The sequence below is a fragment of the Dermacentor albipictus genome, chromosome 3, assembly GCF_038994185.2.
Source record: "Dermacentor albipictus isolate Rhodes 1998 colony chromosome 3, USDA_Dalb.pri_finalv2, whole genome shotgun sequence".
In the NCBI taxonomy this organism is placed as follows: domain Eukaryota; kingdom Metazoa; phylum Arthropoda; class Arachnida; order Ixodida; family Ixodidae; genus Dermacentor; species Dermacentor albipictus.
This window is the reverse complement of record NC_091823.1, coordinates 819,130-840,605: the sequence shown is the minus strand read 5'-3', so window position 1 is coordinate 840,605 and position 21,476 is coordinate 819,130. Positions and strand designations below refer to the sequence as shown.

At 45.8% G+C, this 21,476-nt stretch overlaps 1 protein-coding gene across 3 annotated transcripts in view; it reads left to right on the top strand.

Moving 5' to 3' along the window:
- Hip14 (palmitoyltransferase Hip14) overlaps nucleotides 1-21,476 on the top strand; it is a 126,157-nt gene that overhangs the window by 69,945 nt on the left and 34,736 nt on the right. For 2 of the 3 annotated variants that reach the window (XR_011512578.1, XM_070534916.1), the window contains exon 13: nucleotides 14,175-14,272. The exons of the other annotated variant lie outside the window; for it this stretch is intronic. Coding sequence is in view for 1 of the 2 variants with exons in the window: in XM_070534916.1 (XP_070391017.1) it covers nucleotides 14,175-14,272 (98 nt within the window). In the remaining variant the exon portion in view is untranslated. The remainder of the gene's footprint in view (nucleotides 1-14,174; nucleotides 14,273-21,476) is intronic. 3 annotated transcript variants of the gene reach the window in all.

The window sequence follows — 21,476 nt, the reverse complement described above, 5'->3', positions numbered from 1 at the left end:
TGTCAGGGAGTCTCTCCTGAGTGCAGTGTCTTTACAGAGATCAGGCACACCCACGAAACGCTGCCAACAGGAGCCCGCTGCTCAGTGGATCTTGCATTGGAGTGAGGTAGTAGATTGGGACCAGCCCATGGCCAGGCAAAGTGTACGTACCTCTCTTTTATGACAGGATCCTGTGGCATCAGCGGCCGCCATTGCTTGTTGTCCCAGACGGCTGACGCTGGACCCCTTGTCCACGAGCGCCTGGAATGTTGTTCCGATGTGGATGTCGAGACGGGGTTCCTTTCTGCCAGCAGTGGCCGCAACCTGGAGTGCGCTGTCGTAGATGCCTGCCGGCGTAGCATCTACCAACACATGTTTCCCGAGTACTGATTCTCTGGGCATTCAGCCTGCATGTGCCCCAGTTCATGGCACTGGAAACGCCTGGGTGGCACATTTTGCCTACACATTGCGCATTGGTGGGTAACAAGGCCGATTCCTCCGCAGCGTTGGCAGTGGACTTGTCATGCGTTGGGCTGCTGCCAACGAGCAGCCGGTTTCGAGGCATAGGTGATCAGCTGCGTCAGCGTAGGGACAGTGGAGGCTGAATGAATGTGATCATGGAGAGAGGATGGGTGGACCACTGCGGGATGTAGCAGCCAGTGGTATGCCGAAGGCATTGGGGTAGACGCGCTAGTGCCCACAGTGGCAGTCGTGGACATTGGCCACGGTCTGAGCGTGTTAGCAGCTGCCCTGGCTGGTTGGAATGCCAGATTGCTTGCAAACTGATTTGTTGGTGGTGGTGGTGGTTTGTACTGCCATCAAGACTGAGAGCTGGGCAAGTTGGTGTGGTTCCATCGTAACAAAAAAGACGTAGACAAAAAAAGAGAGAAAAGACAAACACAGGCGCTACTCGCAACTAACAGTTTATTTCTCAAGAAACAGCTGAACAACCACCCTCTGAAATGTGCACGAGAAAACAAAAATAACATACATGTGGCAAGAGCAAAGCTGGCTAATCAAGAACTGATTAACACGAACTCCTGAAGGTAAGACACTTCTGCCTGTGACAAAGCTATCGAGGGTTGACTGATGCTTCTGTCACTCTTCAAAAATATGTAAAAAGTTTCCACTATTTCCCTTGTTTCTTGACCTCTGTGCCTGTACAATATCTGTTTTATCAAAAACTGGTTTACACAATCCTAAAGGGCCCCTGTAACGGTTTGGACAAATTTTGTAGACAAGTAAGCTACAACTAAAGTTGATCATTTGTAGCACATTTTATGTGAAACATCTCATATTAAGAGAACTATGGATGAGAACAAGTTACCCTCCTCCATAGCCATGCATTTTCTCCTCAACTTGTTCGCCGAGTGATCGGGGCTAAGCTCCGCCTTCACTGGTTTTGCGTCATGAAGGCACGTCGTGTCATTTATTTCCGGTTCTCTAGGAGCGAACGCAGGAAGCCTCCCCAACCTCTCTGGCAGCTGCTTGGCAATCAACCACAAGCAAGAGCTATCGAAGCAGCGTGTGTTGCGAGCATTTTGTTGCAGCACCGAACGTGTCTGGTATTCCGGTAACCACAGCCGACCTGTGCATTTCGACGGATAGGCATAAACTCAAGCTGATGAAGCAACTTTAGCGTAAACGTAGGTGAGCGGACTGATCGGTCTGCATGGTCCAGCCACTTGTAGGCGCAGAGCTTAGCATGCCAAACAAAGAGGTAATATTGCTCTAACCAAGTGTACAACATTTTAGACATATACAAAAACACCATGTTAACAATTACGTTTCTGTGAAAAATTTACACTAGCACCAAAAAAGAATACACTTCATTGCTGCTACTGTGTTTGATTGAGCTCTGTGCCACAGGTGGCTGCACCGTGCAGATCATTCATTCACATTAGCGTTTCTGCTCATCCCGTGAAATGGCACAGTCAAATGGCCAGGCACCGTCCCCTCGCTCCGGTGTAAAGTGTGGGGTTCTCCTCTCGTGCTCTTGGGACAAAGGAACGACAGTACAGTAGTGCAAACAATCACAAGGGCATTTATTGCACTTTTCATAGATCACTGCCTGCTAGCCGAGTTGCTATCCGCAAAACATGCCGATGGGCGCGCAACAAATCTAGAAGTCCGACTCACCGCGACCGCAGAGCGAGCGAATATGTTCGCCCCATGCTGGATCCCAACGCCTGGTCGTTCGCGTGTACGGTCGCGCCAACGGTGGTGTGTACGAAGGCGGCCACGCGAGGCGGTCTCACAGAAGCATCGGTCACCGCACGCGCGGAATTTCCGCGCTGTTTGCCGACCCGCCGGGCAAGAGGCAGCCTGTCCTCCCCTGCGCCCCCAAGTAACCCTGCCGTGAGGCGGCGTTAGCAGCGCAACACTAGCGCCATCTCTCGCACTGCGCTTGTACCACTCCGACCGCCACAGGCGCCAGGCCACGCGAGCCGTGCGGGAAAACAACGTATCAGGGGATGCGTGAGAGTCGTGCATCCCCACATCCCCCCAACCTCAAATCACTTCTTATTCCGGCGAAACATGTGACACGGTCTAACATTAACTTGTGCTTCGTGAACAAGATAGTACATGCAACAGTGGCCGCGCTGAGGAAATTTCCACACGCTGTCCATAGCATGCGAGCCGACATTATCCCTGGGTACACCGCTAGCGTCCACCGGTCACAGCAGCAGCTTTGTAGACTCGACGGCTCGATTCCAGGCCAGGACTCCGGAGACGACGACGCAGTAGTCGGTACGAGCAAGCGTCGCCCGCGCCGACGCGCCCTGCTGGGAAGAGCCGCTGTAGCTGTCGGTGACCGCCAGCTCTTTTGTCCGCCGCCAAGGGTTGCGAGCTGGATGCAGGAGGCCGCCGAAGTTGCTGCGCCGAACTGGCCACAGCATCACCATCGCCCGGCGTGACTCGATCGTAGTCCGGGGCAGCAGCGCAGACGATGTGCAGGTGACAGCAAGCCAGGGGTGACTCCAATCACGCTGCGTATACTCAACACACTGGGCAAACACTAAAGTAGTGCAAGGGAGAGGAATTATGCATGCGCACCGCCCACGTGGTACGATGTTCAACTCGGCTAGCAAAGATCGGGTAGCTACTCAGATGCCAAGTTCACGTGAACGAAGCTCGCTTCCCTGAGTCGAACGAGTAATTTCAATTCGTGTGAGGCTAAATAGAATGAGGGAAGCAAAGTGTAACACCTCAACGTAAGGGTCTACCAGGTTGTGTCCCTCCACGTGCGACAGGCAGCTTCGTAAAGCCTTTGGCCTAGAGCGTCGCTACCCTGACAGCAACCGGCATCCAAAAACAACACCCAAAATGAGCGCAAAACAGGCAGCCGCGAGGAGACGTCAGCTCTGTGAGGTGGTCCTATTCCTCTCGGTGCACACGGCATCCGAGTTGACGGCGCCCACCGTCCTAGACGGTGTCGGAGCGCCCGGTGCCAGGCCGCAATGCCAGTCAGCCCGTAGTGGCACCCGTGGCCCGCGGCCACCCGGCTCCCAGAGCCGCGACTTCATCAGAGTCAAAGAGATAGGAGAAGCTATTTACATAAGAAATTTGGACCACCCACGAGGCTTCCGTACTCACTCGCTTCAGGCGTGCCAATATGCTCCGCGGGCGCTATGCCTCGCTCTCCCAGGATGCAGACCACGTGGCTCTTGTACAGACGAATGCCATTAAAAAAACACTTGCGAAAAGGCATAGCATGTTGACATGTTCAAACACACTACAGCCACCATCGCCTCGCTCAAGAAAGCATGCCGCCAACGCTAGCGATCAAAATCCGCGCCAGCCCTACGCTTTGGTTCAAACAAAGGTCTCGAACGAAGCAAAACTGTTAAATCTATCGTCTGATGCCCCAAGAGGTCCACGTTGGGCAGCCAGATGTGGGGTTCTCCTCCGTGCTCTTGGGACAAAGGAACGACAACACAGTAGTGCAAACAATCACAAGGGCATTTATTGCACCTTTCGTAGATCAATGCCTGCTAGCCGAGTTGCTATCCATAAAACATGCCGATGGGGCGCGCGACAAATCTAGAAGTCCGACTCACCGCGACCGGAAGCGAGCGAATATGTTCGCCCCATGCTGGATCCCAACGCCTGGTCGTTCGCGTGTACGGTCACGCCAACGGTGGCGTGTTCGAACGCGGCCATGCGAGGTGGTCTCGCAGAAGCATGGGTCCCCGCGTGCACGGAATGTCCACGCTGTTCGCCGACCCGCCGGGAAAGCAGAAGCGCCTTGTCTCCCGGCGCCCAAGTAACCCCGCCTGTCGGCGACGTTAGCAGCGCAACACTCGCGCCATCTCTCGCACCGCGCTTGTACCACTCCAACCGCCGCGGCCCACGCGGCGACGCCGCACGGAGACGGGGGTTATGCGGGAAAACAAGATATCAGGGGACGCGCGAGAGTCGCGCATCCCCACACCGTCTATGTAGACGATATACAAATAGGCTTCAAATCCTGCAACCTCACAGTCTGCGAGAGACAGGTACAGCAGGCCCTAAACGAGGTGTCCATGTGGGCAGACCAAAATGGATTTAAAATCAACCCCTACAAAAGTTCCTGCGTTCTCTTCACAAGAAAGAGCGGCCTGGTCCCAGATCCTTTTCTAGAACTGGGCGGACAACAAATTCCTTTTAACAAAGAGCACAAATTTCTAGGTGTTATACTTGACTCCAAGCTTACTTTCATTCCACACCTAAAATGTTTAAAAACAAAATGTCTAAATACAATGAACCTACTTAAAATCCTATCCCACACAACATGGGGTAGTGACAGGAAGTGCCTGTTGAATCTCTACAGGAGCCTAGTTCGATCACGAATAGACTATGGTGCCGTAGTATATCACTCTGCCGCCCCGAGCGCACTAAAGATGTTAGACCCCGTTCATCATCTGGGAATCCGCCTGGCCACTGGCGCATTTAGAACAAGCCCTGTTGAAAGTCTGTATGTTGAGCCCGATGAGTGGTCACTCCATTTTCGGAGAACATACATCAGCTTTAACTACTTTGTGAAAGTGCGCTCTAATAAGGAACATCCGTGTTTCACAACTGTGAACGACTTGACATGTGAAACACTTTTTCGTATTAGACCCTCTATGAGATTACCTTTCTCACTGCATGTAAGAGAACTTGGCGAAGAAATGGACCTCCCATTTCTCGAACATCGCCTAATGCCTGCTGTTAAGCTATTACCGCCCTGGCAGTGGCAGGTGATAGAATGTGACGTATCGTTTGTAAAGGTCACAAAGCACGCTCCTGAGCTTGAAATTATCATGCATTTCCAGGAGCTTCAATTGAAGTACTCCTGCTCCATGTTTTACACGGACGCATCAAAATCACATGCTGGCATATCCTACGCTGCTGTTGGTCCCTCTTTTACTGAATCTGATGTGTTGAACCCCGTAACAAGTATCTTCACAGCAGAAGTCTACGCAGTACTGTGTGCAGTAAAACATATAAAGAAACTGAAACTGGACAAAGCCATCATATTCACAGACTCCTTAAGTCTTGTAAAAGCACTCATTTCTTCTCAAAAGCATACGAATCCTGTCTTCAATGAACTCTACTCACTCTTATGTAACATCTACTTATCACATAGGCATGTAGTAATATGCTGGGTTCCTGGCCATAGAGGAATCGAGGGAAATGTGCTTGCCGACGAGATCGCCAAATCAATAGCATCGCAAGGTATTCGTTCTGCTGCTGTCCCTGCCACAGATACGAAGCATATTCTAAGACACAAACTCCGAAGCCACTGGCAACGCTTGTGGGACACAGAAACAAGTAATAAGCTTCACCTAATTAAGCTGAAGCTAGGTCCATGGCACCCAACTACGAAAATACGAAAAACAGATGTCCTATTCACTAGACCGAAAATAGGACACTCATTTGGCACTCACAACTTTCTCTTGTCCGGTAACGAGCCTCCCACCTGTGGCAGATGTGGCGACCGGCTGACCGTCCTCCATGTCTTCCTGGAGTGCCGGGAAGCCGAAAGAGACAGGAGGAAACATTTCCTGTTTGCATACCGCCATTGTATTCCCCTGCATCCGGCTATGTTTCTTGGTGAAGAACCGCTTTTTAAGACCAAAGCAGTCCTCACTTTCTTAAAAGATGTTGTACTGCATGTTACAAGCCTATTCATTTCGTAGCGCATCCTCTTTCCAGAGGATATCGCTAGGATAGATTCTCTGTATAACACACGCCTCTAGGCCCTTGGGTTTCAAGGACCCCGGGGAGGCAGTAGTGCTCTAGACTATTTTATACATCTAGATAATCACATATTTTATATATTGCATCTTTCTATCTCAATGCCTTCTAATGTTCATAGTACACGCCAATAGTCATTCCCATAATTTTATTACTCCTACATTTTATGGAATTTGGATCAACTCTTTTAGGCCCTTTTACAGCCAAGGCACATTAAGATCACAGAACCCATCTGTCCACTGCGAACTCATTAACATTAACATGGCGCTCTTTGGCCACACCTGGCCCTTGCGCCATTAAACACCAAACATCATCATCATCATCATCATCATCACCGAATCTGACCGTGGAGTTCTCATCAAAAACGTTGCAACACAAGCAGACGACACTTGCTGTGTGCTGGAAGTGCTTAAGTGTACTGAAAAATTCTTCTTTTGCATTCTCTTTATGTTACTTTCTTTTTATAAAAACAAATGAACTAACATTCTAAGTATTACGAAGATCATTTGTTTACCATAAAGTTGGAAAAAATTATCAATCACGCGCCCTGGTCAACCAATCGGATAGCTCGCCCCACTGACGTCATATGGGTGAGTTCCGTAATATGGGTAGGGGCGGCTTAAAATTCCGCCGAGCAGTGTGCTGCGATCGGCAGCGATGTGCATTTTTAAAACCTTATAATAAATTACACGCTTTACGCGGAGCACTTAGATGTGTCCACTAATGATCAGAAGGACCTACTCTAACGACTCAGTACGTTTGTAGAAAATCGTCAAAATCATTTCAGGGTCCCTTTAAGTCCAAAAACTAACTCTTTCAACAGGCAGTTCACAAGTGAAACTGAGGCCTACGCTACATTCCCTGAACACCTCTAACACATCAGCAACTCTTTTTTGTACATCAAAGGTTTTCACAATAACAAGAAAATCAACATTTTGCACAAGCTTAACAGCCAAGTCACCGATGTTCTTTTGAATTCTTCTGTCCATATAAGCCACAAAAATGTTGCTGAGAACAGGCGCAATGCTCGAACCAATACAAACTCCTGATTTCTGTAAAAAAACTTTTCCTTCCCACCCTATCTATGTATAGCTTAAATAAAATGATAGAATTCCCATGAAACTTTCAACAGAACCAAGATAGTTTCTAATAAACAAAAGTTCATCTTTATCTTCGGTTATACATGGCTTGACACACTGCATCAACTTGTTATGAGGTAGGGAGTAGTACAAGTCCAATGCTAAAACTTGTGGCATGCCCAGGATCATGCTCATTCAAAATAGAAAGACCATTGCACCAGAATTGGGAAGAAAAGAAAACATCTCATCATTTTTTAGAGGCAACAAATGATGCTGAACCCACTTTGAAACTTCATGCTGCCAAGTGTTTGTCTCGAAAACAATGGCTCTGAAAGGTATGTGATGAGGCTTATGGGTTTTAGCCGTGAAAAAAATCTCAAGAGTGTTGTTCTTGGTCTTCTTCACTTTTGCACATAATGACTCAAGATGAAAATCCAGCAAGATGGCTTTAGTATGATTTTTCGCGTTAGCCTCGCGAAAGCAGGCTTGCTTAACGTTTCCTTCTACGGCATTTCTTGCTTTTTCAGCAAACAATCCCTGTGGCAGAATTATAAAGAAGCCCTCCTTGTCTGCTACCACAGCATTTAAGCCTCTGGAAATGAGACACCATGCGACCGAAGCAACAGGGCTCTTACAAGCTAATGCTTGTCCGATTTTTGCACACACATCTATGCACTCAGACACACATGAACTTTTTCATCGTTCGCTGCTTTACTTGCAGCATTCCTTGCCAACACTACTTTTTCAGCCGGTTCAAGCAAGGCCGCGAATCTATGTTTAGGGACAAGGTGCAGTACCTTTTTCCTGAGTCAGGCAGGTCAGAGTGTCCAAGCAACAGCAATAGCTTTCCTTCACATACACGTGGCAACAGCAAAGCTGGCTAATGAAAAACTGATTTGCACGAACTCCCGAAAGTAAGACACTTCTGCCTGTGACAAAGCTATTGGAGGGTTGACTGATGCATCTGTCACCCTCCAAAAAGCATGTAAAAGGCATCCAATATTTCCCTTGTTTATTACGCTCTATACCTGTACAAAATCAGTTGATTTTATAAGGGCACAGGAAAGCGTCAGAAAGCTTTATTTCCCTGTGGATTCTATCACGGGGGACACCAGCGATGCAATTGCGGCCAAGATTAACAGTTCAGGCACGCTGCTTCTTGGAATTTGAGAGCTTCCGTTTTTTCCGCAGTAAACAGCTGGGACACTCGGCACTTCCTTGGTATCTGTGACTAGGTCGTTGGCCATGCGTTTGGTATTTTTGTGGCCTGTTGTGTGCCTGGATGAGACTAATTCTTTGGCGGTATTAATTTGACACTGCGTGCACAAAAGGGACACCACCGCTCGGCGGCAACGATGCCTCCGCTCGCCACTTCGCTCTAAGTGGGTCAAGCTCTCCGTGTGCTTCGAGTAATGCGGCTTAAAATGCAGGAGGAAATTTTGAACAAAGTGATATATCGAGTAAAGCGATTTCATTATAACGAAGGATTACTGTAATTACTCCGGGCATGGAGCATTTTCCGCTAGTTGTCCCCAAGAGTCTCCGCTCCGACGTTGTATGTGCCATGCATGACAGTACGACATCCGGCCACTTTGGCTTCGTATGAATGCTACATCGCACACAGGAGTGCTTTTACTGGCCCAAGATATACGAAGCAACTAAGTGCTATGCCGCTAGTTGTGAAATGTGCCGACGTCACAAGTGACCAACCACTGCCGTTGTGAGTCCCCTTTGGACGTTGACATTGACTCTGCCCAGTATGCCATTTGAACAAGTAGGCATTGACCTTTTGGTTCCGTTCCTGTTATCTAACCATAGGAACCATTGGATAATTGTCTGCAGGTACCATCTTGCACAGTATGCAGAAACTGCAGCCATACCCTCTTCTATCGCTGCTTGCATGGCAGTCTTCCTGTTGCATTCCATGGTCCTTTGTCATGGCCCACCACGTGTTACCAGTGATCGTGGTCGCCAGTTGACGGCTGATGCCGTTGAAGAGTTACTTCGTTTGTGCATTTCACAGTTTCATCATTCCATGCCGCATCATCCACAAACCAGTGGTCTCATTGAAAGGACAAGCGTAATGCGACCAACATGTTTGCCATGTACTTCTCCTTTAATCACAAGAACTGGGACGACTTGCTCCCCTTCGTCACTTATGCATACAACACGGCAAAACACGAAACCACAAACTATAGCCCATTTAATCTGCTGTATTTAACGTTACCGTGAAGCCCTCTGGACAATTTCTTACCTTTTATTCTGCACAACGACAATTCTATATCAAAGGCCTTTTGTCTCACTGAAGAAGCCCGTCGAATAGCTTGTCTTCGTACTCTGGCCTTGCAAAGTCGTTCGAAAGAGGAATACGACGACTGGTGATGAACAACTATAGTTCGAAAAAGGTGACTTGGTTCTTCTTTGGACACTGCAAAGCAAGCGTAGATTGTGTCAAAAGCTCTTGTCACAATATTCAGGCCCATTTATATTAGTGGACCACGTGAGCAAACTCACTCACTTAATAGCTCGCCTCCTGTACAGTGGTCGGTGATCAAGCAGAACGCAACTTACCAGCTTTGTGTAGATGTCCCATTTTCCTTTAATTTACTCCTCTCCACCTTGCAGGTTTCCCTAGAACTATTATGTCAAACTCTTGCCTTTGCTTCGAGTTGTTGACAAATTCGACTTCACCCTGCCATCTGCTAGCCACCGGGTTAGCTCAAATGGCAGAGCGGCTGCCCCGGAAAGGTGGTAGTCCCGGGTTCAAGCATTGGACCAGGACGAATTTTTTTTCAATTGTAAGGCTTTTCTTTAGAGGAACCCATATGGGTTTCTTTTGTAGCCATTGCTGTGATTGGGTAGATGACCCATTTTCCTTTAATTAATTACTCCTCTCCACCTTGAGGGTTTCCGCAGAACTATTATGTCAAAACAGAGCTGATTTGTATTGCTCACCTGAAACCTTCCTACCTTGCTTGTCCATCTTGACTCACCCTACGGCCTTAACCTGCTTGCGTGGAAATGTAACGGAGATATGAAAGGCAGGGAGGAAGACGAGAGAACGAAGAGCTTTGGAGGCCAGGCTGCGCTACTACCATTGTCCATCTCCCATGAATGAAGCCGTTTTGTCACAACTCTTCGTAACAATATATTGATATATTGTGGTTGATATATTTTTGTGTGGGTCAACTGCTCCCAAAACATTGTTGCCCATTTTCTGAAAAGTGATGCTTTTCTTTTTCTTTTGTGCGTCTTACACCTTGCTGGCAGAAGCCTAGCATGATAACGGCTGGAAGGATTTTCATGCCGTTTGTTTTATTATGACTCGCTGCAGTGGTGAGTGGCTTTGGCATTGCACTGCTATGCCCAAGGGCGAGATGAAATCCCAGCTGCGGCAGCCACTTTTCTGTAGCTTGCTGCAGCAAAAATGCCTGTTTGCCGTGCGTCGGTGCATGTTAAAGAACCCCAGGGGTTCAAAATTAATCCGAAGCCCCCCACTGTGGTGGGCCTCATTATCGTATTGTGGTTTTGGCATATAAAACCACAGAATTTAATTTTGGTTTTGTTGTAATCACCAAGATATTCTTGAGGGCGAGACAGTCTCAGCTTGTTCATTTAGGCTTCCTCTTTTTCATCATCATCAGCCTGTTTTATGTCCACTGCTGGACGAAGGCCTCTCTCTGCGATCTCCAATTACCCTTGTCCTGCACCAACCGATTCCAACTAGTGCCCGCGAATTTCCTAATTCCATCACTACACTTTGAGTTCTGCCGTCCTCGACTGCGTTTCCTTTCTCTTGATACCCATTCTATAACCCTAATGGTACAACGGTTATCCAACCGCCGCATTATATGACCTGCCCAGCTCCATTTTTTTCTCTGAATGTCGATTAGAATATCGGCTATATCGGATATTAGAATATCTCAGCAACCGAAGGTTGCTGAGATATTTACTGTGGATCGTTACTACTAAGCCTTCCCAGTAATAGCTTGAATACTTCTTCCGAGCATGCAGTGAGTAGCATTGGAGATATTCTGTCTCCCTGTGCAACCCCTTTCTTTATAGGTATCTCCCTGCTTTTCTTATGTAGAATTAAGGTAGCTGTGGAACCTCTAGATATTTTCCAAGCTCTTTACATAAGCAGTCTGTACTCCTTGATTACGTAATGCCTCTATGACTGCTGGTATCTCCACTGAATCAAATGCCTTTTCATAATCTATGAAAGCCATATAGAGAGGCTTATTGTACTCTGCGGATTTCTCGATAACCTGATTAATGACATGGATGTTATCCATTGTAGAGTATCCCTTCCTGAAGCGAGCCTGTTTCCTTGCTTGACTAAAGTCCAGTGTAGCCCTTATTCTATTGGAGATTATTTTGGTAAATATTTTATATAATACTGGGAGTAAGCTAATGGGCCTATAATTTTTCAATTCTTAAACGTCTCCATTTTTGTGGATTAGTATAATGTTTGCATTCTTCCAGTTTTCTGGGACCCTTGCAGTCTATAGACACTTCGTATGAAGAGCCGCCAGTTTTCCAAGCATTATGTCCCCTGCATCATTGATTAAATTGACTGTTATTCCATCTTCTCCTGCCGCTCTTCCCTGTTTCATGTCTTGCAAGACCCTTCTGACCTCGTGACTAGCTACAGGAGGAGTCTTTGCATCCTGTTCATTACTGCTTCGAATGGTGGTATCCTGACTCCTCTGGGTACTGTACAAGTCAGTATAGAATTCTTGCACTGCTGGTACTATACTTTCGAGGTTGCTGATGATATTACCCTACTTATCTTTCAGTGCATGCATCTTGGTTTGTCGTATGCCAAGTTTCCTTCTCACTTATTTCAGGCTGCGTATATTTTTTATGGCTTCTTCAGTTTTTCTCGCATTATAATTTCAAATATCCCTTGTTTTCGCCTTGTTGATCAGTTTTTACAGTCTGCGAATTCTATCTTATCTCTTGAGTTGGACATTTTCATTCTTCGTCATTTTTTTTTTTTTAGGTCCTTTGTTACTTGTTAGAGCTTGCCTACTGGTTGCCTTCGTGCCTTGTCTCCCACTTCAGTTGCTGCTTCTGAAGCCAGCCTAGTTACGGTTTCATTTATTACCTCTATGTCATCTTCATCTCTACGTCCTGAGGCTGCATAATTGTTTGGAAGCACCAGCCTGAATTTCTCTGCTTTTACTGTTTGCTGTTACTGAATAGGTTACTGCGTTACTCTTACTGAGTAAGTTGACCTGTTCTTGACCAATTTTACTCTTTCTCTCTTCAAATTGATGTGAATCCTCTTTTTATTATTCTATTATTTTCACACAACACTGTTTGGTCATATATAGCAGTGTGCATGTAATTTTGAATATAAGAATTGTAAACTACTTAAAAAAATTATTGCTCTGTCTTGACCTGAACTGCGCATCTAAGCAAGTATTACAAGTGATTCCGCCCCTCTAGCATCTTTCGTTGCGTGTTAGGCTTTTCACAAGCAACCAGTATGTAATTTCTTATAAAACAAAATTTGTTAAAGATATTCATTTGAAAATTTATGTTTCGGCTCCCCATGTTACCTTAATGTATATACCAAATTTCAGCATTCAGCACAAAAAAAAAAAATGAAAGCAAGTCTTAACCCACTCTTGGCGCAGCCAGACAGAGTGACATAGTGCCCAGCACACCTTGCTGTGGTTGCACAAAAGTGTTGAGCTATGTTGTTTCCTTGAGGCCGCACAGCATGCATTTGCATAATCAGTCTGCATTGAGGTGCCACACTGTTGTCACCAGTAGTATTAGGCCACCAGGAATGGTCTTTCAGCACCGTGTGCTCATTAATCTGAGGCTGATGGCAACACCCCAGCAGCACTGTTTGTGTTAGGCTAAGAAATAGATTGCTACTTGGTTGGCTCTGTAGTCAGGTTTGTAAACACAGGTCACAAAGTGTATTTCAAATAAAGGCAATGGAACCCATCTCACGATGTCTGGGGATGGTAATGTGTTAGCATTTAATCAATATAGTGACACAATGTACTGCCACTGTCGAAATGCGTTATGTATCAGGTGTGTACTGCAGTGAGACTCCTCTTTTGTGCTTCTTTGCTGACCGTCATCAGGCACCTGCAAAGCCTACACGTGGCCTCCGAAATGCATGGCATGTGCGAATGCTGAGAAACACGGCATGTGACGACCAGGCTCCTCTCTTGCATTTCTTTCTAAACATGCTACACGCTGTGCCATCTAGTGGCACTGCCAAGAAGTCGGCGCACGACTGCCAAGACAAGGTGCATGGCATGGCAGTGCCTGAGAATTGTTCCCTTGCTTTCTGCACAGTAAGGGGCACATACTTGGGGACCCAAGTTGATGAGAGGCTCATTGAAGAGCGGGGCATACCCAGTGCATTCACGGTGAGCTTTTAGCGTGAAAGACCTTCAAGCGGCCCACACCCAGTGTATTTGTGGTGCAGTCTGCTAATGCGTTGGGTTGATGTCTTTGAGTAAGGGTTTGATTCCGTTCAGCATGGGAGAATGGATATTTTTCGTCATTGTAGCGTGGCACATTCCGAGTGATCCAAGTTGGCATCAAAGAGGTTCATTGAAGAGCAGCACGTATGTACACATTGCCACATACTCAGTGAGTCAAGTTGGTCCGATGGTTGGTTTCGAACCCTACTACCTCAACACAGCAGCCCGATGTGCTGTCCATTCGAATCAGTTAGGTACAAATATACATAGGTACATACATACATACATACATACATACATACATACATACAAACATAATAGTTGGCACTCCGACAGTATGTGAAGTACACTGAGAATGTCAACGCATTAAAAGGGAATGCTCAAAATGCAGTAGATTTGTCTAAATAGGCTTCAACTTATAGTGTTGGCTTTCTTTCAGATGGTGTGGTTAGCCATGACCACCAATGAACGCATGAACTGCAACCGGTATCCACACTTCAGGCGGAGCAGTTCAGGACGTGTAATTAGCCCATTCAAGTAAGTTTGGAAAATTTTTTTTAAATGAAGGAGCTATTTCTTTCACGTTTATCTGCTGTCTTTTTGAAGAATAATGAATTTAGCGCCGAGAACATGATCACTGTAGGGAGAGGGGGAGAGAAGTGCTTACTTTCAACTGTTTATTTTCGCCGACAGTAAGCATATAAAATGTATTCTTCTTTATAATGTATGCATACCATACATGCATTTTTTGTTGTTATGTCCTTCCCTCTCCGTGATAGTGGTTTTGGCACTAAATTCATTATTGTTTGACATGCACCAACTATCCCAACAGCAAGTACCCCTGCTCTTCTTGTTTTTCTAAAAAAAACTGTGTTCAACTGTAGTCTTGTGCCTTTACAAAAGATACCCTTATTATGCAATGATGAGTGTAAAACTTGGCTTGTGAGTGCAGCTACAATGAGCAGTAGGGGATAGTAATAATGCATCTGGCAATGCTGCTTACGCTCACCATCTTTGTAACGATGCAGTTATGACCTGGTTGCATGTTGGGAGGATCGGCAACTGTCGTTGTGCAGCTATTCAAGGCTCTAAAATGCAACAGTCACTTTCATTGTGCAGCAGTTGATGAACAGAAATTTCACTGTGCTGCCATGGATCAGTCAAGTCACACCAGTGGGTTCTTGAACCCTTGTATTCTACTATTCAGGATTCACGCACCTCTAGTAAAAATATGTCCTCTCTGAATGTTTTCGCATGCCCCTGCATGCCCCGGCACGTCCTAGTATGGAGCATTTCGGCCGCTGTATTCATTGTTTCTGCAGCGGTTGTCGTATTCATCCTCACTGTTCAAAACATCAGGCTGTGATGGGGAAACTTCTTGTGCAATGCCGTCCACGGTGTGCAATCCACAGGCCACCAGGTAACAAAATTGTCCTTGGTGCCCCTTTAACTCCGAGCACATTTCGATCTTCAATTGCAACTGCTGGCTCTTGCATATTTTCTTCAGGTAGCTTGCCAAAGCAGCATTTTACAAAACATTTGGCTGTTGTAGTTGGCGAGATGCAGTTGCAGCTCATCGCAATGAAATGTATCGCATCATGATCTAGGATGCGAATGTTCAGTTCCTTGTATTTCCATTCTAACTTTACCCTGCAAATGACACACCAAGAGAGTTAAAATAATACTTGGCATTCCAAAGGATATCCGTGTCCAGCAGTTGTAAATGGCTCATTGTATTTGGGCGCAAAAAAAAAAAGAACCTTTTTGTCATTTGAAGGGAGGCACCTTTCGTTGCATTGATCCAAGACCGAACACATCTTCCTGTGTTGGCTGTATATTTGGCTGTATATTTTGAGAGAGGTAAAAAAAAAATCTGTGAACAAGGCAGAGGTCATCCAGGCCTTGCAGGTGGCCTTGTAAATGCAAAACAAACTACCTGCCATTTTGAAGCAGTGGGGCTTCAGGTAGCAATCAAGGCAGAAAGCTGGGCTAGTTGGTGTGTCATCATTAATCAAAAGACTAGCGCAAATAACAGGGACACAGACAGAGAAGACGACAGGACGAGCGCTAAAGGATTAGCGCTCGTCCTGTCGTCTTCTCTGTCTGTGTCCCTGTTATTTGCGCTAGTCTTTTGATTCAGGTAGCAGCCAACGATTGTTAGCTGTACCTTTTCTAGCCCATCAGAACAGCAAAACAAACTGTACTCTACTACTTACTTTTCTTGGCCACCTTTCCATGCTTTTCCTTTAAAACAGATGCCCTTATTTAGCTGCAAATTGTAAGATAGTCTGACTTCATCTATGTTAAACGGGTTCTGAACCACCCCTCAACTGCCAAACTTTGCAGTCATGCACGGCACGTTGAGCTCGCAAACGGAGCGCAAAGTCAGCTTTTTCTCAGATGCTCTCTTTTCAACACAAGCCTGCTCCTCAGTCTTTTCTCGATGCTTTATTTTGTCGTATAGCAGATTCCTGTATGGCTGTTATTTTCCACTATCTGACATCAATTAAGAAGGATGTTTTAGATTAGTGCGCTTCCTACTGTTACAGTGCACACCGTATTTACACAATTATAAGTCGACCAATCTTTAAGTTTAAAAATCTGAAGTGCGGGGAGGCTCGACTTACAATCGAAACCAAAACATGGCACCACCAAAAAAGCAAGACCAACGAGATATTAGGGGAGCTACAAGGTGAGCTACAACGTAGTTACAATATGTTTGCTCTATGGCCCTACCCATAGCTTTTCGCTATCCCTCAAGTTCATTCGCTTTTTGAAAGAGTTTTTAAACATTTTTTGAGATTTTTACAGTTCACGCAACACTCCAGGGGGGCTGGGGGGGTCAATAGTTGATGGAAGTGCCGCTGTTCTATTCGCAGTGGCACCTTCAGATAGGCGGCACTTGTGAGGAGTATCTATAGTTCATAGAAGAGCAGACACCTCTCATGTGTTTCTCTTTCCCTGTAGCTCTTAGTTTGATGCTTTCGACTTGACTGCTGGCTACGTGCTACTACCATACTTCCTCAGTCGTCATGAGTGCTCCAGGCCCACTAAACATTCGGCGCTCATTCACAGCAGCGTTCAAGAGGGCTGCCATCATTTACGCCAAAGAAACAAATCACTGCGCAGCGGGCAGCAAGTTCGATGTTTCTGAACAGGTGGTGTGAGAGTGGCAACTGCAGCGAAGCAAAATTTTCATCTGTGACGGCAAGCAAAGAATTTCCCACGGATCAAAGTCTAGACGCTTTCTCGAGCTGTCGGCCAAGCTTGCAGCGTATGTGGCTGAAATGTGTGATCGATCCTTGCCAGTGAAGTGCGACATGGCAATGAAATAAGCCCGGATCTTTGCCTTTTAAGGACCTGCTCCGCCGTGAGTACGAGTGGCTGGCAGCAGAAGACCGCGAACTTACGCCGACCGGACCTGTCAAAAGAGCCTCCCTGATGGCTGCATGTGGTTGGGTGCACTCGGCATGTGCTGCTGTTCCACAAGGTGTCGTGGTGCAGTCGTTTGCCAAATGTGAAATTTCGCTGGACGACGACGCACTGTGGAACTGTAGCAGCGAGGACAATGGCAGCACTAGTGAGGACGATGGCACAAGTGAAGACGAGTAGTCCAGTGACCATGTCAGCTGCTAATAAATTTTCGTTATTGAATGCGCCCTCAAGTATGCTCTTCTTTTTTTTTTCCCCTGTCACAAGCGATATGGGGGGGTCGACTTACAGTCGTGTAAATACGGTATTTATTGTCACAGTTTAATAATCAGGCTAAAGTAAGCAAAAATCTGCTTTCGAATTTCAATAATACTAGTTGCGTACTTTTTGAAGAAGTTGACTATCATCTGCTCATGCTCGGCTGCGGCCGCCTGCGTAGGAATTAAACTTTGGCCGTCCTACTTTTCTTTGTCTTAGTTGTTGAGACACACTAATTTCGACTAGTTCTTAAACGCTCGACTATACTCGCGGACAACTTTTCTTGGCTATGAAGCGAAAGCTGCAGGGGCACATGACTGTATTCGTACACAATATAGTCCGGGCACGCTCGGCACCTGTTTCAGTTTCGCCAATCTCGCACAACTTCTCAAGTCAAGGCAGATACAATAACTCAACGTGAATCAATGCTTATTCACATACAATATGTACCATGTTATGAGCAGCCAGCATCGCAGCCTGCTTTGAAGCTCCAAAGCAGCCATATGTCGATGCGCTACCAACGGTGCCGTCGGTAGAGCCAGCACAGCAGTCGGCTCGCTCACTTGTTTGTACGTGCCGATGGTTGTGATTTTCAGATGGGCTCGCTTGGTTTCCGTGCAGACGCTGGAAAAACTTTTTTTGTGTGCTTCAACAGTCTTTAGTTGCTAAAGTTAATAAACAGCCTCTTGGAGAGTTGATTGGCAGGACAGCAAGCGACGAACACTCGCCAGAAGACACGGGCATCATTTTGCGTTTGATGAATGTGCAGAACGTGCGATGGTCTCAGGTGTGCAAAAACTCGAAAAGCAAACTAAAAGTACAATAAAATACCAATATTTGACTGGTGAATGTTACGTATTGTTTCAAAGTAGGTGCTGTAAAAAAACAAGTATTGTTCCCTATTTCCCACGTAAGAAAACGTGAGCAAAACTGCGGGACTACTCCCAGCAGCGATGAAAGAGGCTTGCTTAGTTTTCGTAGCCTTCGCTTCGTAGCCAAGAAAAGTTGTCCACGAGTATAGCCTCGAACCATGTGAAACTTATGGCCGGACCACATGCATGCTTGCCATCACACGCTCACTCCTGGCTGCTCTTGGTTAGACACCTTGGCAGACTTCACTTCGTATTGAGCTTCAAAATGTGCAAGTTGGATGTGGCTACTATCCGTCAGCCAAGCCAGTGCAGGACAAAGCTGGTCCGCACCGCATAGCACAGCCAGACTGAAGCATATGAGCGTGAGCATGTACTCAAGCCCTGTCGTGCTCAAAGCAAAAGCTGCGGTGCGTAAGCAGCATAGTTGCACGTAGCTGCAGTCTGCTACGTAGTGTAGGTACCGTGGCTGCAGCATGGTGACACCACAAGTCCGCTGGCTGAGCGCACTGCAGCTCACTGAGGATAACCGTGTTTGGCGCATCGTAGGTGCCAAAATCGGAAGTAGTGACGTCTACATGAACATCCAAAGTCAAATTTGAACTGCGCGCCATGGTGACATTCAGTAGGCAGAGCATTGTGGGCAAGCCCCTCTCTGCCGTAGCCTTCTGAGTACAAGTCATTGAAGGAGTGGAAGCACCACATAGGGAACATTTGATTGGCGATAACTCCCCTTCTGCTGAACGCTTGAAGTACTCTTGGTAGTAAAATATTTGTTAAATAGTCTATTTTAACTTCAAGTTCAGGGTCCCTTTAAACATATTGTGACATGCTGACGAAGAAGATGTTGTCAGCTTGATCGGAAGAAGACGACGCTTAGGACTTAGGACCATCTTGTCGGTTGCTACGATTATTATAAATATTCTGTAAATATACATCTGACTGCTTTTAACCCCGTAACATTTTTGGTGGAGGTGCTCGTACCATGTGGCTCATTTCATGTGGCTCGTACACAGCGAGGAGATTAGGTTGAAGTAGTCTCCATCCAATAGTTCATGGCGGCAGCTTACAGATTCGTAAACAAGTCTGTGCCTTGCTTTAAACCGGTGGATCCAACCCCTGCAGGTTAGGACGTCCTTCACATCAAGTGGGAGTGTAATGTTGCCGGGCTTCTTGTGCAATACCTTTCTGTCGATGTTGACTCCGCTTGCCAGGGCTGCCTTAAACCATATTAGGAGAGCTTCCTTGAGCTGCACAAGATGTGCAGTTCTTGCATTTTAAGTTTTTAGCATTGACAGCAAAGCATTGAACATTCTTCATTATCTGGTCACATTAACTGTTGATTGGGCACAGGGTGGATGGTGCCTAGCCTAGCTTTTTGTTGAGGTTAGTCCTCTTCTTTCGACCTTCGACCTTCTGCAAAATGTCCAACTTCTCCCTGAAAACAGAGGCTTTCAGTTTCACGACATGATGGTGATGAACAGCACAAAAGCCTCCTCCCGTACTGTGCAAACCAAATCAGACAAAGAGAACATGAGCAAAATGAGAACAAAGTAAAAGCAAGAGCCAACATTTCGACAACGCTTCGATTACGGGGGTTTATACGAGCATGTTGTCGCCCCAGGTGCAAAACCTGCAGGCACATTCAAGGTAACATTAAAATTAAAAGCACTGCAAATAGTTATACACACGAAGGGAAAACTAGCTTTACTTGTATGAGTTTGGATGTGATTTATATGCTTGAACGTTCATTTTGTAAGAAACAATGTATCGGTGAAACGGGACAATCAATGAATATCAGATTAAACAGACATTGCACGGATACAGCTAAAAAGCTTCCCAAAGCTGTTGCTTAGCTTTTCAACCAACCAGATTATAACTTTGATGAACTTAAACTCTACATCTTACAGTAAAATTTCCGTTCTGAAGGAGACAGAAAATGCAGAGAATCATACCTTATCCATAAGTTCAAGACATTGCAACCAATAGGCACAAACATTTCAAATAGAGCTTTAGAATCTGTGCACTATGCTGAATTTCAAGCTACAGGCGACAACACTTAGTTTGGTTGCGTAGTGTCTTTTCCCCTCCCTTTCTTTCTTTCCTTTCCTTTTGTTTGTTATTTATTCCATTTCAGTAATTTATCTTTTTTTCACAAGCACTATTTTCAGCCGTTCCTTTTATTATCTCTTACAGAGAGACGATAGCCCATGAACTCCAGCGAAGCAGATAATAGAGGAGTGCTATACACACGGCCTTGTCGCCAGCCTTGTGCGCAGCAACCCTTTATTCTCAATTCTGCACCTGCGCCGCTAACACACCCTCGGTCATTACCTCGCCCACATGGCTTACCCACCCTCTCCCCTGTAGAAGAGCCCTATCTATATGTACTGTGCCAACGAAAGCATACGTTGCCTTGAAAAAGACAAGTCCACTTGTCGAAATGATGCCTCCCGATTTTACCTTGTTCTCATTTTGCTCATCATCTTGAATTTTCATCTCCCACATTCCCCGTGTTTTCACAAACAGAACATGCAAGATGAACAAACGGCATGCAAATGTGTGATCTGTGCTACTTGGGGGAAGAGCCAAATAAGTGCAAAAAAAAAATAGCAAAAAATAAAGGAAATAAAACCAATATTGGGCCAACAAGGTGTGGGGGGATGTGCATGTCTGCCCTCAACCCACAGAGGGGTGATTCCACAAGAGATCAGACATGCATGTCCGCTTGATATTTTTCTTTTGTCTGGTTTTTTTACATGTCATGTAGGAAAATTCAAACTGCATGGAACCGCAAGTCTTATTCATGAAAAGCATTCCCAGCAAGCCAAAAAAATATTCGAAGGTGGTAGCGCGAGCATCCTCTTATTGCTTACCACAATATTTTCCATTGCATGGCCGAATTAAATGCTAACTAAAAATGTCGTCGAAAACTTTACTGCTCATTTGTGAATAAAGCAAATGAGGAAACATGTTGCACCTACGTTTTTCCATCCAAAATGTTTTCAAAAATTGGAACAGGGGTTCTTTTTAAAATGAGATTTTGAAAAAACTTGTTTAACTCTATTTTCTTCTCTTGTGTTTCATGTAGGAAGATAATATTTTGCATAAATGTTACAATAAAAACGTTCTATGTTCGACACTTTTTTTCAAGTTTCTGTGTGAAATAGAAATTGCGTGAA